Below are 12,822 nucleotides of genomic sequence, written 5' to 3' on the forward strand. Positions count from 1 at the left end.
TCCACTAAATTGGAAGGTTATGCTTAAAAATTTGAGGCCGACAGCATCAAGTTCACTTTCGGTTCTAGAAAAAAAAACACTGCAAACTATTTTTATTTTCATCAAATCATTTCATTTCATGATTTTATTTAATTATGGAATGAAAGTCTAACAGGCACAAACTTGTATTTTATCTGTTTCGCCCTGTTTATCCTTAGTGTTAGTATGAATTAACAATATCCTTTAAATGCTGAAGTTTTAGAAGTCATGTTTGTATATGATTATTTTTGTGTTTTTTATTTTTATTTTTTTAATACTTACATATTGCTCTTTTCCAGAATCCTTCCATCCATCATCCTCGTGTGTCCTTCCTCGGTCTGGCCAATGAGAAGATCACACTCTTATCTGCTAACAGTATTCGGGCCACGGTGGCTACGGAGTCCAACAAGGTCAGCGATTTTTAAAGTGTTCAAAAGATTTTAAAAAAAAAATGCATGTGCTTATGTTTTTTTTTATTTTTTTATTTGTGCGCAGGTGGCAACGTGGGTGGATGACACACTGAGTTCAGTAGCGTGTAAGCTGGAACACGGGGCTCAGACGTTCCCCGAGCTGCAGGGGGAACGCATCGTGTCTCTGCACTGCTGCTCTCTGTACACCTGCGCCCAGCTCGAGACCAGTCTATACTGGTGGTACGTCACTCTCCCCACTCACCCTCACACTGAGCTGCTTCTTTCTTTCTCTTTTTTTTTCTTGTTTACTTCTTTTTCTCTTTTTTTTTCTTGTTTACTTTTCTTTCCTTTCTTATTTTTTGTTCTTGATTAATTTCTTAAATTAATTTCTGCATTTTATTCTTTCTTTCTTTCTTTCTTTCTTCTTTCTTTCTTTCTTTCTTTCTTTCTTTCTTTCTTTTATTTTCTTTATTTCCTTCTTTCTTTCATTTTTTTTCTTTCTTTCCTTACTTTGCTTTGTTCCTTCCAGCTGCCTTGATTTCCTGTTTCCACTTCCTGTGTTCTGCCATTCACTTTTTTCTTACCTTCTCTTTAATTTTGTCAAATGCTTGTATTTACACAAAAATATAATCCAATCTTTCACCACATGGCAAAGAAATTTGATTTAAGACTCCACCAAGGGCACACAGTTTACTAAATGGTACATTCATTTTTATTGCAACATGTTACCTTTTTTTTTTTTTTCGTTCTTTTCATGTCTTCTGTATATCTTTTGTCTTTTCCTTTCTTTTGTGTTTGTGCCGTGTGGCACTTAGGGATCTGAGCTGGCGTGTGTAACCGTTTTTCCCTTAACCCCTTTTCCTCAGGGGTGTCGTGCCTTTCAGTCAACGCAAAAAAATGCTTGAAAAGGCCAGGGCTAAGAACAAGAAGCCCAAATCCAGTGCTGGAATCGCTTCAATTCCCAACATCACAGTGGGCACTCAGGTATGAGGGTCAAAACTTCCACTGGATGTTTCCACTGCAGAATTATCCACTGATTTGAGATTTTTGTTCGAACCTTGTTTTCTGTATATAACCGTGTGCGTCTCTGCGTATTAATGGCGATGTTTTTCTCCTGTGTGCAATAGGTGTGTTTGAGGAACAACCCCTTGTATCACGCAGGCGCGGTGGCCTTCTCGGTAAATGCCGGGGTACCCAAGGTGGGCGTTTTGCTCGAGTCAGTGTGGAACATGAACGACAGCTGCCGTTTTCAGCTGCGCTCTCCTGAAAGCCTGAAAAGCATGGAGAAGAGCGCCAAGGCCCAGGAGACAAAGTATGGCCGTTACAGCTAACGAAAATCCCTCTGTCAATGTATCAAATCACCCAACCTTTTCCAGATGTGATCGGGCAGGAGTCGACTTTTGAATTATCAATATTACAGTGTTTAATTAACAATAAGATTTATTATGTGGTGATACTTTTTCCTTTTTGGGCGTTTGATGGTTCTGCTTGTTCAAACAGGGCGGAGATCAAACCCGAAATGGTCAAAACAGAGATGGGGCCTCCTCCCTCGCCGGCCTCCACCTGCAGCGATACCTCCTCCATTGCCAGCAGTGCCTCTCTGCCTTATAGTATGTACTGGTACACTTAATGTGCAGAGCTGTGACTTGTTAGTAAAGTGCAAACAAACGTTCCAATCACTCATGTTTATCATGAGAATTAAGGAAGTTCTGCCCCATTTATAAGATAAGATGAGAACTTTATTGATCCCAAGTGGAAAGTCCATGTTTTGACATAAAGCTTTTGACAAAGTTTTGTTGAAATGCTCTTGTTTACAGGTACATGATCACAACTGTATAATACACCAGGACACAATAATGCAGTAACACACAAGAATAGTGCTTTTGTGTTTAGTAAAGTCCCTGTACTCCCTACATGCATTGTGCATTCCTTCAAAACACACCTTAGAAAGTTGCATCTTAAAGCGCTTTTCAAGCATAGGAGAAAAGAGAAAAAATTGTAAAAAAATTAACGAGATAAATAAAATAAACATCACAGAATACATCACAAGAATAAAAATCACCTGAAAGCTATCCTAAAGTGAGATTTGAAAGCAGATTTAAAAACATTTATGTCCATAACACACACACCTCACAAATTTGTTTCAAACTTCCTTGTGCTGTGTGTAAGCTATTGTGCAACAATATTATACTAACCATTACATCAAAGGCCAAAATAAAATTTTAAAAGAAAATCTGTATTAGTTTGCATGTTAGTTTATGAGCAAACAAAATATTTTTGTATATGATTCGGTTTATTTAAATTTCCAAAAAGTTTGTTTCCAAATTTTTCCTTGTTTCCTTTTTCCTGGCCTTCAAATGCTGACCCTGACATTTGTCTTAATTGCCTAATTGCAGAACCAAGTCTAGTGCTCAGCATCTGATTTAGTTTGTTCCTTGTGTTTTTCAGGGTCGGTACATCAGTATTAAATTATGAATGACTCGTTTTATTTTTTTTCCCCTCAAGGAAGGTTGAGGGCAAATTTAGTCTTCTGTGTAAATTAGGAGGACGCTAAGGAAAGACATTGCAAATTAATTTTTTTTTATGTACAATATGCATTAGAATATTAATGATAAAGCACAGAGCAGTAGTGACATGTATATAAATAATTTATTTGTTATTATAAAATATAAGGGAATGAATGTTAAAGAAAAAGCACTATAAAAGAAAATGGGACCTGGTGTGCAGATGATACTGCTGGAGTTTATTTCTTTATTTTTAATGAAGATCCTAGAAGTAATTTTGTGATTTTCACATGCCTTTCACTGTGCCGCAGAGCGGAGGCGCTCCACACCGGCACCTAAAGAGGAGGAAAAGGTCAACGAAGAACAGTGGCCTCTGCGTGAGGTCGTGTTTGTGGAAGATGTTAAAAATGTCCCCGTAGGGAAGGTAGGTTCCTGTAGGATTGAAGATGAGGAGCACACTGAGGACTTACAGCATGAAGACTTAGTTGTGAATGTGATATTTATTTGTTTGTTGAGGGACGATGACGACAATGCAATATTTTAGTAATTTTAATGACAAAATAAGGCCACTATACTATTTGAATGCTTATGAAATCAGAGACTAAGATTTAGTGTGTTAGTCCTAAAACTCGAAATAAAATTTTAATGGTAGGAACAATGGATTAATTAATTGAAAATAACAATTAAATCAGACTTTGTATTTCTCCCATGTCCTTTTTATATTTTCTTTGGTTTTCTAATGTATTTTCTTTTGTGTATTTCATATAAAATAAAACTCTAAAGCATTTTTAGTGCAAATACTGACATCAAATCCTACAAATAATTGTCTAAAGAAACGAACCCTATAGTAAATTAAAGGCAGGATGATGCACTTGTCAATTTCTTAATAAATAACATTGCTTTAGTTAATACAGATTGTACATATTGTATAGCATATTGTAATTTGTTTCTTGACATGTTTTTACTGTTCTTTTTGTGTGTGTGTTTTTCCTCGTGTTGACGCCACGTTTGCAACAAATCTCTCTTTTGAACTCAAGGTGCTAAAAGTCGATGGTGCATATGTTGCTGTGAAATTTCCAGGGACGTCGAGCAGCCAGAGTGCAGCTCCCACTGACTCTGACCCGTCCTCTCTCCTGCAGGACTGCAGGCTGCTCCGAATCGATGAGCTACAGGTATCTGTATAAACGCATTCAAAGAGGGGAAAACGTGCGCTCGATTGTATTGAATGTTGTGCACACTAAGCGTCTTCTGTTTATCTTTTACAGGTTGTTAAAACTGGTGGAACTCCTAAAGTTCCAGACTGTTTCCAGCGCACACCTAAAAAACTTTGTATTCCTGAAAAGGCTGAAATTTTAGCTGTCAATGTTGACTCCAAAGGCAAGTGTTTATATGTGTGTATATATGTGTGTGTGTGTGTGTGTATACATGTGCTTTTTTTTTTTTAATGCTGTTAATCTCCACATTTTTATTTTTACAAATTATAAAATTTGTTCATCCTTAATAAAAACTTCTTTGTTTTTATTTATTTTTTTTTTTTTCCCTCTCCAATACAGGAGTCCATGCTGTTCTCAAAACAGGAAGTTGGGTTCGGTACTGTATATTTGACTTGGCCACTGGCAAAGCTGAGCAAGAGAACCATTTCCCTACGAGTAATCTGGCATTTCTAGGCCAGAGCGAGCGTAATGTGGCTATCTTCACCGCTGGCCAGGTAAAAAGAAATTATCGAAATCGGAGATTCCGGCTCTAAGAGACATCAGAGATTGTAACGTAGCGAATGTTGGGCTTTAAAATCATTATTTCAGATGTTAAATATGGACTTAAAAATCTTTATCGAAGTCTGCTTTTAGAATCTGTATGGAATATGGAAGTATGGAATTTAAAAATGAAAAATGTGTAGGACCCCTGATATAATCATCACATCGTGAAGGTGGATCATAAGGATTTAAAATCAAAAGGGTTGCCATGTAAATTACGTGTGTGTATGTATGTATGAACAACAAAGTAATGTTAAACCTTTTGTTTTTGACAATAATCAAGACTGAATTTGCCTCATTTCTGACTTTTAATCCATGGCATTTACAGGAGAGCCCAATCATCCTGAGGGATGGCAATGGCACCATTTACCCCATGGCCAACGACTGCATGGGTGGCATCCGAGACCCTGATTGGCTGGATCTGCCACCTATCGCTAGTTTGGGAATCGGAGTTCACTCGCTTGCCAACATACCCAATAACACCTCAATCAAAAAGAAAGCTGCAGTCATAATTATGGCAGTAGAGGTAGGTTTTCTGTTCTCTATTATTTCGGTACAATTTCTTTACTGTTTTGTAAAGGCTGTCAAAGTGTGTGTGTGTGTGTGTGTGTGTGTGTGTGTGTGTGTGTATATATGTATATATATATATATATATATATATATATATATATATATATATATATATATATATATATAAATAAAATACGTCTGATTAAAATTAAAAAGTCATTGTATAATGTCTGGTCAGTCATTTCATCTAGAGTGGAAATGGGATATTTCTAATGCTGTATTGGGACCCATTTAAAAAAACATACAAATAAAAAAAATTAAATTTCCAACATGTACGTTTGGTTCGACATTCATTAAATGTTCAGCAGAACTTTAATAAACTTTAATAAACCATGTACTTGAATATATTTCTGTTTGCGTGTTCCAGAAGCAGACGTTGATGCAGCATGTGTTGCGCTGCGATTACGAAGCGTGTCGGCAGTACCTGGTTGGTTTAGAGCAGGCTGTGCTCCTGGAGCAGAACCCTCATGCTCTCGGTGCTCTGCTCGGCCACAGATGTGACGGAAACAGGAACCTCCTGCACGCCTGCGTCTCTGTCTGCTTCCCGGTCAGCAACAAGGAGACCAAGGAGGAGGAAGGTCAGAATAAGGGATTTATGCGGAGAGCTCAAAAAAGGAAACGTATGAGCGAATTTTGTTTCTGAATTCCTGTACTGTGTTGCAGAAGCCGAACGCTCAGAGCGAAACACGTTCGCTGAGAGACTGTCTGCAGTCGAAGCCATTGCTAATGCCATTTCAGTGGTGTCCAGCAATAGCTCGGGAAACAGGACCGGCTCGTCCAGCAGTCGCGGGTAAAATTATTTATATATATAATGTGTGTGTGTGTGTGTGTGTGTGTGTGTGTGTGTGTGTGTGTGTGTGTGTGTGTGTGTGTGTACATAATAATTATTTTGAAAAATGTTTGTAGTCTTCGGCTCAGAGAGATGATGAGACGCTCACTCCGAGCCGCCACAATGGGTCGCCATGAGTCAGGTCCCTCCTCCAGTGACCACCAGGACCCTGTCTCACCACCGATCGCACCACCAAGCTGGGTGCCAGACCCCCCACCTATGGATCCTGGTATGTGCTGCATGTCTGCACAATTCTTAAGCTTAGTGGTGAAATGGATCACAAAACTCATGTTTCGGATAATTTTTCAGATCAGCAAAAATAAGGGGAGGAGACAAATATAATTTAAAGTTACAACAAGGAAATACTCCCATTAATTTGAATAATACGGGAAGAAGTCCTTCCTTAGTCATTGTTGTTGATTTAACATGTCCCGTTCACATGAACACATGGCTGCGCTGTGTAGTTACAAAATCACGTAAAAAGCAATATCAGCCTTAAAACTGCCTTAAAAACAAAATTACTTAAAAAGCAATATCAGCCTTAAAACTGCCTTAAAAACAATTAAGATTATTTGGCAAGTATAAAAAAAAAAAAGAGCGAATAATCCGCGGTTCACATGCGGGAGTTGTGATCCCTATGGATCAACTACGTTCTGTTGCACTCTTACTCAATATTGTGTAATACCCTAAAAAAGTGTGTCTACCCCTCCATTGTCCGTGCACTGGAATAACCCCAAAATAGAAATCATGCATCTGTTTTCTTTCTAACCTCTAACAAATCCTCTGCTAGATGGTGACATTGATTTCATCTTGGCCCCTGCAGTCGGCTCTCTCACTACGGCATCCTCCGGCCCTAGTCAAGGTCCGAGTACATCCACCATTCCGGGTGCGTCAGACTGTTTTTTGTAGTTCTTTTATGTCATTTCTTTTATTCTGTTGTCATGGTTTCTTTAGCAGCTATTAGATCTTTGATATTAGATTAGAACATTAGATTATACTTATTTATCTCCTCATAGGCCCATCATCCGAAGCATCTGTGGTGGAGAGCAAAGACCGCAAGGCGAACGCGCACCTGATCCTCAAGCTGATGTGCGACAGCGTCGTCCTGAGACCTCATCTACGAGAACTGCTTTCTGCAAAGTACGTCTGTCCTTTTGTTGGAAAGGAATTTTCATCCTCTGCATGCATTTTGATTTAAGCATATGCAACAATGGCCCAAATGTGAAGAAAAGTTTGTACGATTGATACAGTAAAAATAGTCTAGGCAAAGCATTTCCCATTGGTTTAAATGTGAGGGTGACTGAGGTGTGTTTATGCGTCGCTTTCCAGGGACGCACGAGGCATGACTCCGTTTATGTTAGCAGTCAGTGGGAGGGCATACCCAGCAGCCATCACTGTCTTGGAGGCAGCCCAGAAAATAGCCAAGGGTGAGTCATTGTTTGTTTCAGCTTTTATACAATTGACCTTTTTTAATGTTTTTTTTTATTTGAAATGCATGAATCTTTGCTCACGGGTTTGTTTTTCTGTCCTGCAGGAGAGTCGGGTATCGGGGACAAGGACGATGTGAACTCTGTGTTTATGGAAATGATCTGTCCTGCCGGGACGAACCCAGACGACTCGCCGCTCTACGTGCTCTGCTGTAACGACACCTGCAGCTTCACATGGACAGGAGCCGAGCACATCAACCAGGTGAAAAGGATCTGAAAAATAAAGTGCAAAATTAGCAATTGGTGAAATTACTGTTTTTCTGAAATCCCCACATGAATTGCTATTTGGGGAAAAAAATTTTTGAGTGTGAAGAAATTATAAAACATGTTTGCATGAGCACACTTTTCATATGCAGGACCTTTTTGGGTAGTGTTTTACTGTGTGTGTGTGTGTGTGTGTGTGTGTGTGTGTGTGTGTGTGTGTGTGTGTAGGACATCTTTGAGTGCAGGACATGTGGTTTGCTGGAGTCTCTGTGTTGCTGCACCGAGTGTGCCAGGGTTTGCCATAAAGGCCACGACTGCAAGTAAGTAGACAGGCTCATAAACAAGATGATTTTAGATTAAATTCAACATTTGAGATAGATAGATATATATATATATATAGATATAGATACGTTATGCTAACATATAGAATATATACAGGGTTTCCGTGGGGTCTAAAAACAAAAGTTTATTTTAAAAATCTAAATTTTCGCCTGTGCAAGTCTTGAATTTGCTGTTCTAGTTCTTAAGTAATTGTAAACCGGTCTTGATTTTCCGATGTCCATTTAACGCTACCTCCGTTTTTGTTTTGTTAGTTTCTGTAGTTTTATTTTTCGCTTGTCCAAATAAAATTCACAGCCCTAGGATTACAAATAAGATCAACGTGCAACAACCAATCAGCTTTCTGTCACTGGCTCAAATTTTTCTCGCAATGAAGTAAAACAAATTTTATTTATTAAGGCGAAGTGCAAGTTTAGCGATACTTGGTTTGGAAAAGAAAATCAATTTAGAGCTTTAATGTTGATGGTTTTTAAGGTGTGATTAAAAGTCTTGAATTTGACTTTGTGAGATCTGCAGAAACTCTGTATATTTTATACAGTACAATATTTTCCCCAAAGACCAGATTTCATGGGTTTTTAAATAGTTCTTCTGTAAGAAAAATAACTTTTAATAAGCTTTTTTTAGTGGAGGCTTGTATTTTTGCACCAATTCATAACTAAGAAATATTTTTATTGGCGATGGTTCTTGCATTTATCCTACAAGACGAGTCATTATTGTGTAGCTGTTGAAAAATTCTTGAAATTGAAAATCAGGCAATAAACTATTCATTCCAGAAATGACAAATTATTGAATTAAGTTAACTGGTATTAGCCTTTTGGTTGGATTGTACTTGCAGATAACTGATTTATCAACCGATTGTTTTTAAAATAGATACTAGATTAAAAACAAGTGTGCAAATTGAAGTAAAAATTCATATATTTATTATATTAATATTTTGTAAAATAAAGAAATGCTTTCAATCTGAAACAAAAAGCAACATTTCAAATAAATAAGAGCAATTACATCCAAAACAAATAAAATAAAGACATTTGGAATAAACAGCACGTGGAGTCGGTGATTTGCCTTTAGAGGTCGCTCTCTTGTTGTATAACGCAACCAGGAAAAACTCAGTTAATGGAGCTGGAAGTATCTGTGAAAATCCATTACCAAATGGTGCTGATTAATCGTCAGAACCAATGAATCGTTCGACTGCTATCTGTCAATGTATTCTGTATTAAATACATTGTGTGTGTCTGTCCAGGCTAAAAAGAACCTCTCCCACTGCATACTGTGACTGCTGGGAGAAGTGCAAGTGCAAAACCTTGATTGCCGGGCAGAAAGCAGCACGCCTGGACCTGCTCTATAGGCTGCTGACCACCACCAACCTAGTAACAAGTCCTAACAGCAGGTTTGTTTACTTTACCGCACGAATGCGATCGACATGTTTTTAAAGAATTCAACTACATTTAAGTTATTGGCTTCCCTGCAATTTCGCAAATTCCCAGTTTATTCCTGTTCATTCCCATATATTCCCATTAATTCCCACATTTCCGGTCTTGCAACCCTTGTTGTATGTAATTGGTACAGGAACAAGCATGTTTCAGAGCATGTAGTTGTGTGGAAAACACCCAGTTTTTCAGGATTCTAGGTTAAACAAAGGATTATAATCTAATGTTATGATGAACAGCATCTCCTTTTCCATTCATTTAATTTAAGTCCAAATTTGGATGTTTATCAACTCTCTGGTGTTCTTTGATTTTTCTGTCCCTGTAGAGGTGAGCACATTTTACTCTTCTTGGTGCAGACGGTTGCACGGCAGAGCGTGGAGCACTGTCAGTACCGCCCGCCTCGTATCAGAGAGGACAGGAACCGCAAGGCTGTGAACGCAGAAGGTAAGACGACAACTTGCGCTTCTCAGATCGGCACTGAACAAATCGTGTTTCTTATGCACCGGGGTCACAGGGATATGCTGCTAGCAAGGTTTAATTTACATACTTTACGTCTATTGCCAAAAGTTTTTTTTGAGCATCGCATTCCACATTTAGTCCCTATTTGCTGTTATAATTCACTCCACTCTTCTGGGAAGATGTTCCACTAGGTTTTGGTGTGTGCCTGTGGAAAAATGTGCTCATTCAGACACAAGGGTGTTAGAAAGTCAGGTGTAGGAGAGGTGAGGAGGCCTTGGGGTGCATTCACATTCATCCCAAAGGTGTTCATTAGGGTTGAAGCACTATAGCTGGAGATCTTCCACTCCAACCCATGCAAAGCCGATCTTAATAGGGACTGGCTTTGTGCAAAGGGGCATTGTCATACAGGAGCAGGTTTGGGTCTCCTAGGGAAATTTTCATGCTACTGCATCTAAAGATACCCTTTACAATTGTGTGCCTTCAGAGGTGTGGGAAAGAACCACATACTGATGGAAAAGTCAGGTGTCCCAATAGTTTTGTCCATACAGTGTAACCCTTTTGTTTTCTCTAATCCATCATTTATATGCTGCAGGATTAAAGTTGATCTAAGTTGACTGTAAAACTCAAACCACAGGATTTTCTGATTAGATAGTCTGTTCTCTCTTTCTCTCTCTCCAGACTCAGACATGCCCGATCATGACCTAGAGCCTCCACGCTTCGCCCAGCTGGCTCTGGAGCGTGTGCTACAGGACTGGAACGCCCTCAGGTGCATGATTATGTTTGGCTCACAGGAGAACAAAGATCCGTAAGTGGCTCTAGCAGACCCTTTACTCATTTCACACTGCTGTCAAATGCAAATGTGATATTGAATTAGATCTCTGACTTTATATTTAAGCTTGATTTTAGAAACATTTAGCATGAGGTGAGGAAAAAAAAAAACTAAACATATATAACTATAATAAATGCAAGTAATATTATTTTAAGTCTAATTGAAGTGCTATATTTGTTTTAGCAAATCTGCACAATTTTATGACATGCATTTTATTGATTTAATTTTATTCACCTGTCATTTGTAGACTGAGTGCAAGCAGCCGGATTGCTCATCTCTTGCCGGAGGAGCAGATGTACCTAAACCAACAGAGCGGTACAATTAGGCTGGACTGCTTTACTCACTGCCTCATCGTCAAGTGTGCTCCAGACCTCACTGTGAGTCAGAGACAAGCACAAATGCCCAGTCCAGCCTGTTTTAGAGCCCTGCATGTCCCGGCTTATGAGACTCTTGTGGTGCATGTGCATAAAACCATGCTGCAAGACTGCATTTCCTACTAAGCTTGTGTTTTTTTATGTTGTGTAGTTTATCGACACACTGCTGGGCACACTGGTGAAGGAGCTGCAGAATAAATACACTATGGGTCGAAGAGAAGAGGCCATTTGTGTCACACGCCGCTTCCTGCGCTCTGTTGCCAGGGTTTTCGTTATCCTTAGTGTGGAAATGGCATCGTCTAAGAAGAAAAAGTATGTATATCAAATTTTGTATTTTGATAAGTGTGTGTGTGTGTGTGTGTGTGTGTGTGTGTGTGTGTGTGTGTGTGTGTGTGTGTCAGCTTTTGCTGATTTTTGAAGACCATAAACAATTTGCATTAAAACAGCACTATTAATGGATTTCTTGACTCTTGCTGTATTACTGATTATTTTTAATCACATGTCTGTTTTATCCCCTCCCTGCTTTTCCCTGCAGTAATTTCGTCCCGCAGCCCATTGGGAAGTGCAGACGTGTGTTTCAGGCGCTGTTGCCTTATGCCGTTGAGGAATTGTGCAACGTAGCGGAGTCTCTGATCGTGCCGGTGCGCATGGGCATCGCCAGGCCAACGGCACCATTTACGCTGGCCAGCACCAGCATCGACGCCGTGCAGGGCAGCGAGGAGCTATTCTCTGTGGAGCCTCTGCCTCCACGGCCCTCACCTGATCAGTCCAACAAGTGAGAATAAACTCATCTACACACACACACACATAGAATGATGGGAGCTATATCTCCTTAGTATTTCAAACCTTGTGGCCTCCACTTGAAGTGTAACTGTGTGTCTGTACCTCTCCCAGTTCCAGCCAATCAGCCTCTTCGTACATCATCAGGAACCCTCAGCCGCGGCGCAGCAGCCAGTCACAGACGGCACGTGGACGAGATGAGGAGCAGGATGACATTGTGTCCGCTGATGTCGAGGAGGTCAGGAACACCTCCACAAACACTTTTTGTACGTCACTGACTAGATGCTTTGTGATAACATTTCATCCTGCGTCTGTCCAGGTGGAGGTCGTAGAGGGGGTCGCTGGGGAGGAGGATCACCATGACGACCAGGAGGAGCAGGGCGAAGAGCCTGCAGAAGCTGAGGGACAGCACGATGAACACGACGAGGATGGTAACGATCCAATTTGTCGTATTTTGCCTCAGTAAGGTGCATGTGGACGCTCGTGAACTTTCATTCCTTGATGAGTTGTTTTGTTGGTTTTTCCAGGGAGCGACATGGAGCTCGATCTGTTGGCCGCTGCCGAGACCGAGAGCGACAGCGAAAGCAACCATAGCAACCAGGACAACGCAAGCGGGCGTCGAAGTGTCGTAACGGCGGCGACGGCCGGTTCTGAAGCAGGTATTAAATGCAAATTGTTTTAGATGTGAATGAACCCAAATTTAAAGGTTAGCATGATGAATTCCATAGCGCTAACTGCCGCCTGTATTTTCAGTGGTAGCTTTAAAATATTAACCATCGACTTTAAACAAGAGAATGTCCCGTGAAACTCGTGTAATTAATAAATATTCTTGTGGTCA

General features: G+C 39.9%; 1 protein-coding gene across 1 annotated transcript in view; it reads left to right on the top strand.

Annotated features, from left to right (window-relative positions):
• ubr5 (ubiquitin protein ligase E3 component n-recognin 5) overlaps positions 1-12,822 on the top strand; it is a 40,481-nt gene that overhangs the window by 16,896 nt on the left and 10,763 nt on the right. Inside the window, 27 exon segments of the mRNA XM_046834167.1 lie at positions 318-428; positions 514-668; positions 1,295-1,412; positions 1,556-1,740; positions 1,929-2,038; positions 3,244-3,356; positions 3,970-4,104; positions 4,198-4,309; positions 4,486-4,640; positions 5,015-5,212; positions 5,624-5,834; positions 5,920-6,046; positions 6,163-6,314; positions 6,876-6,971; positions 7,102-7,225; positions 7,415-7,512; positions 7,620-7,774; positions 8,005-8,096; positions 9,356-9,502; positions 9,868-9,986; positions 10,680-10,806; positions 11,078-11,207; positions 11,356-11,516; positions 11,740-11,979; positions 12,099-12,222; positions 12,304-12,415; positions 12,512-12,643. Coding sequence (XP_046690123.1) covers positions 318-428; positions 514-668; positions 1,295-1,412; positions 1,556-1,740; positions 1,929-2,038; positions 3,244-3,356; positions 3,970-4,104; positions 4,198-4,309; positions 4,486-4,640; positions 5,015-5,212; positions 5,624-5,834; positions 5,920-6,046; positions 6,163-6,314; positions 6,876-6,971; positions 7,102-7,225; positions 7,415-7,512; positions 7,620-7,774; positions 8,005-8,096; positions 9,356-9,502; positions 9,868-9,986; positions 10,680-10,806; positions 11,078-11,207; positions 11,356-11,516; positions 11,740-11,979; positions 12,099-12,222; positions 12,304-12,415; positions 12,512-12,643 — 3,739 coding nt within the window.

The sequence above is a fragment of the Silurus meridionalis genome, chromosome 21 (genome assembly GCF_014805685.1).
Source record: "Silurus meridionalis isolate SWU-2019-XX chromosome 21, ASM1480568v1, whole genome shotgun sequence".
In the NCBI taxonomy this organism is placed as follows: domain Eukaryota; kingdom Metazoa; phylum Chordata; class Actinopteri; order Siluriformes; family Siluridae; genus Silurus; species Silurus meridionalis.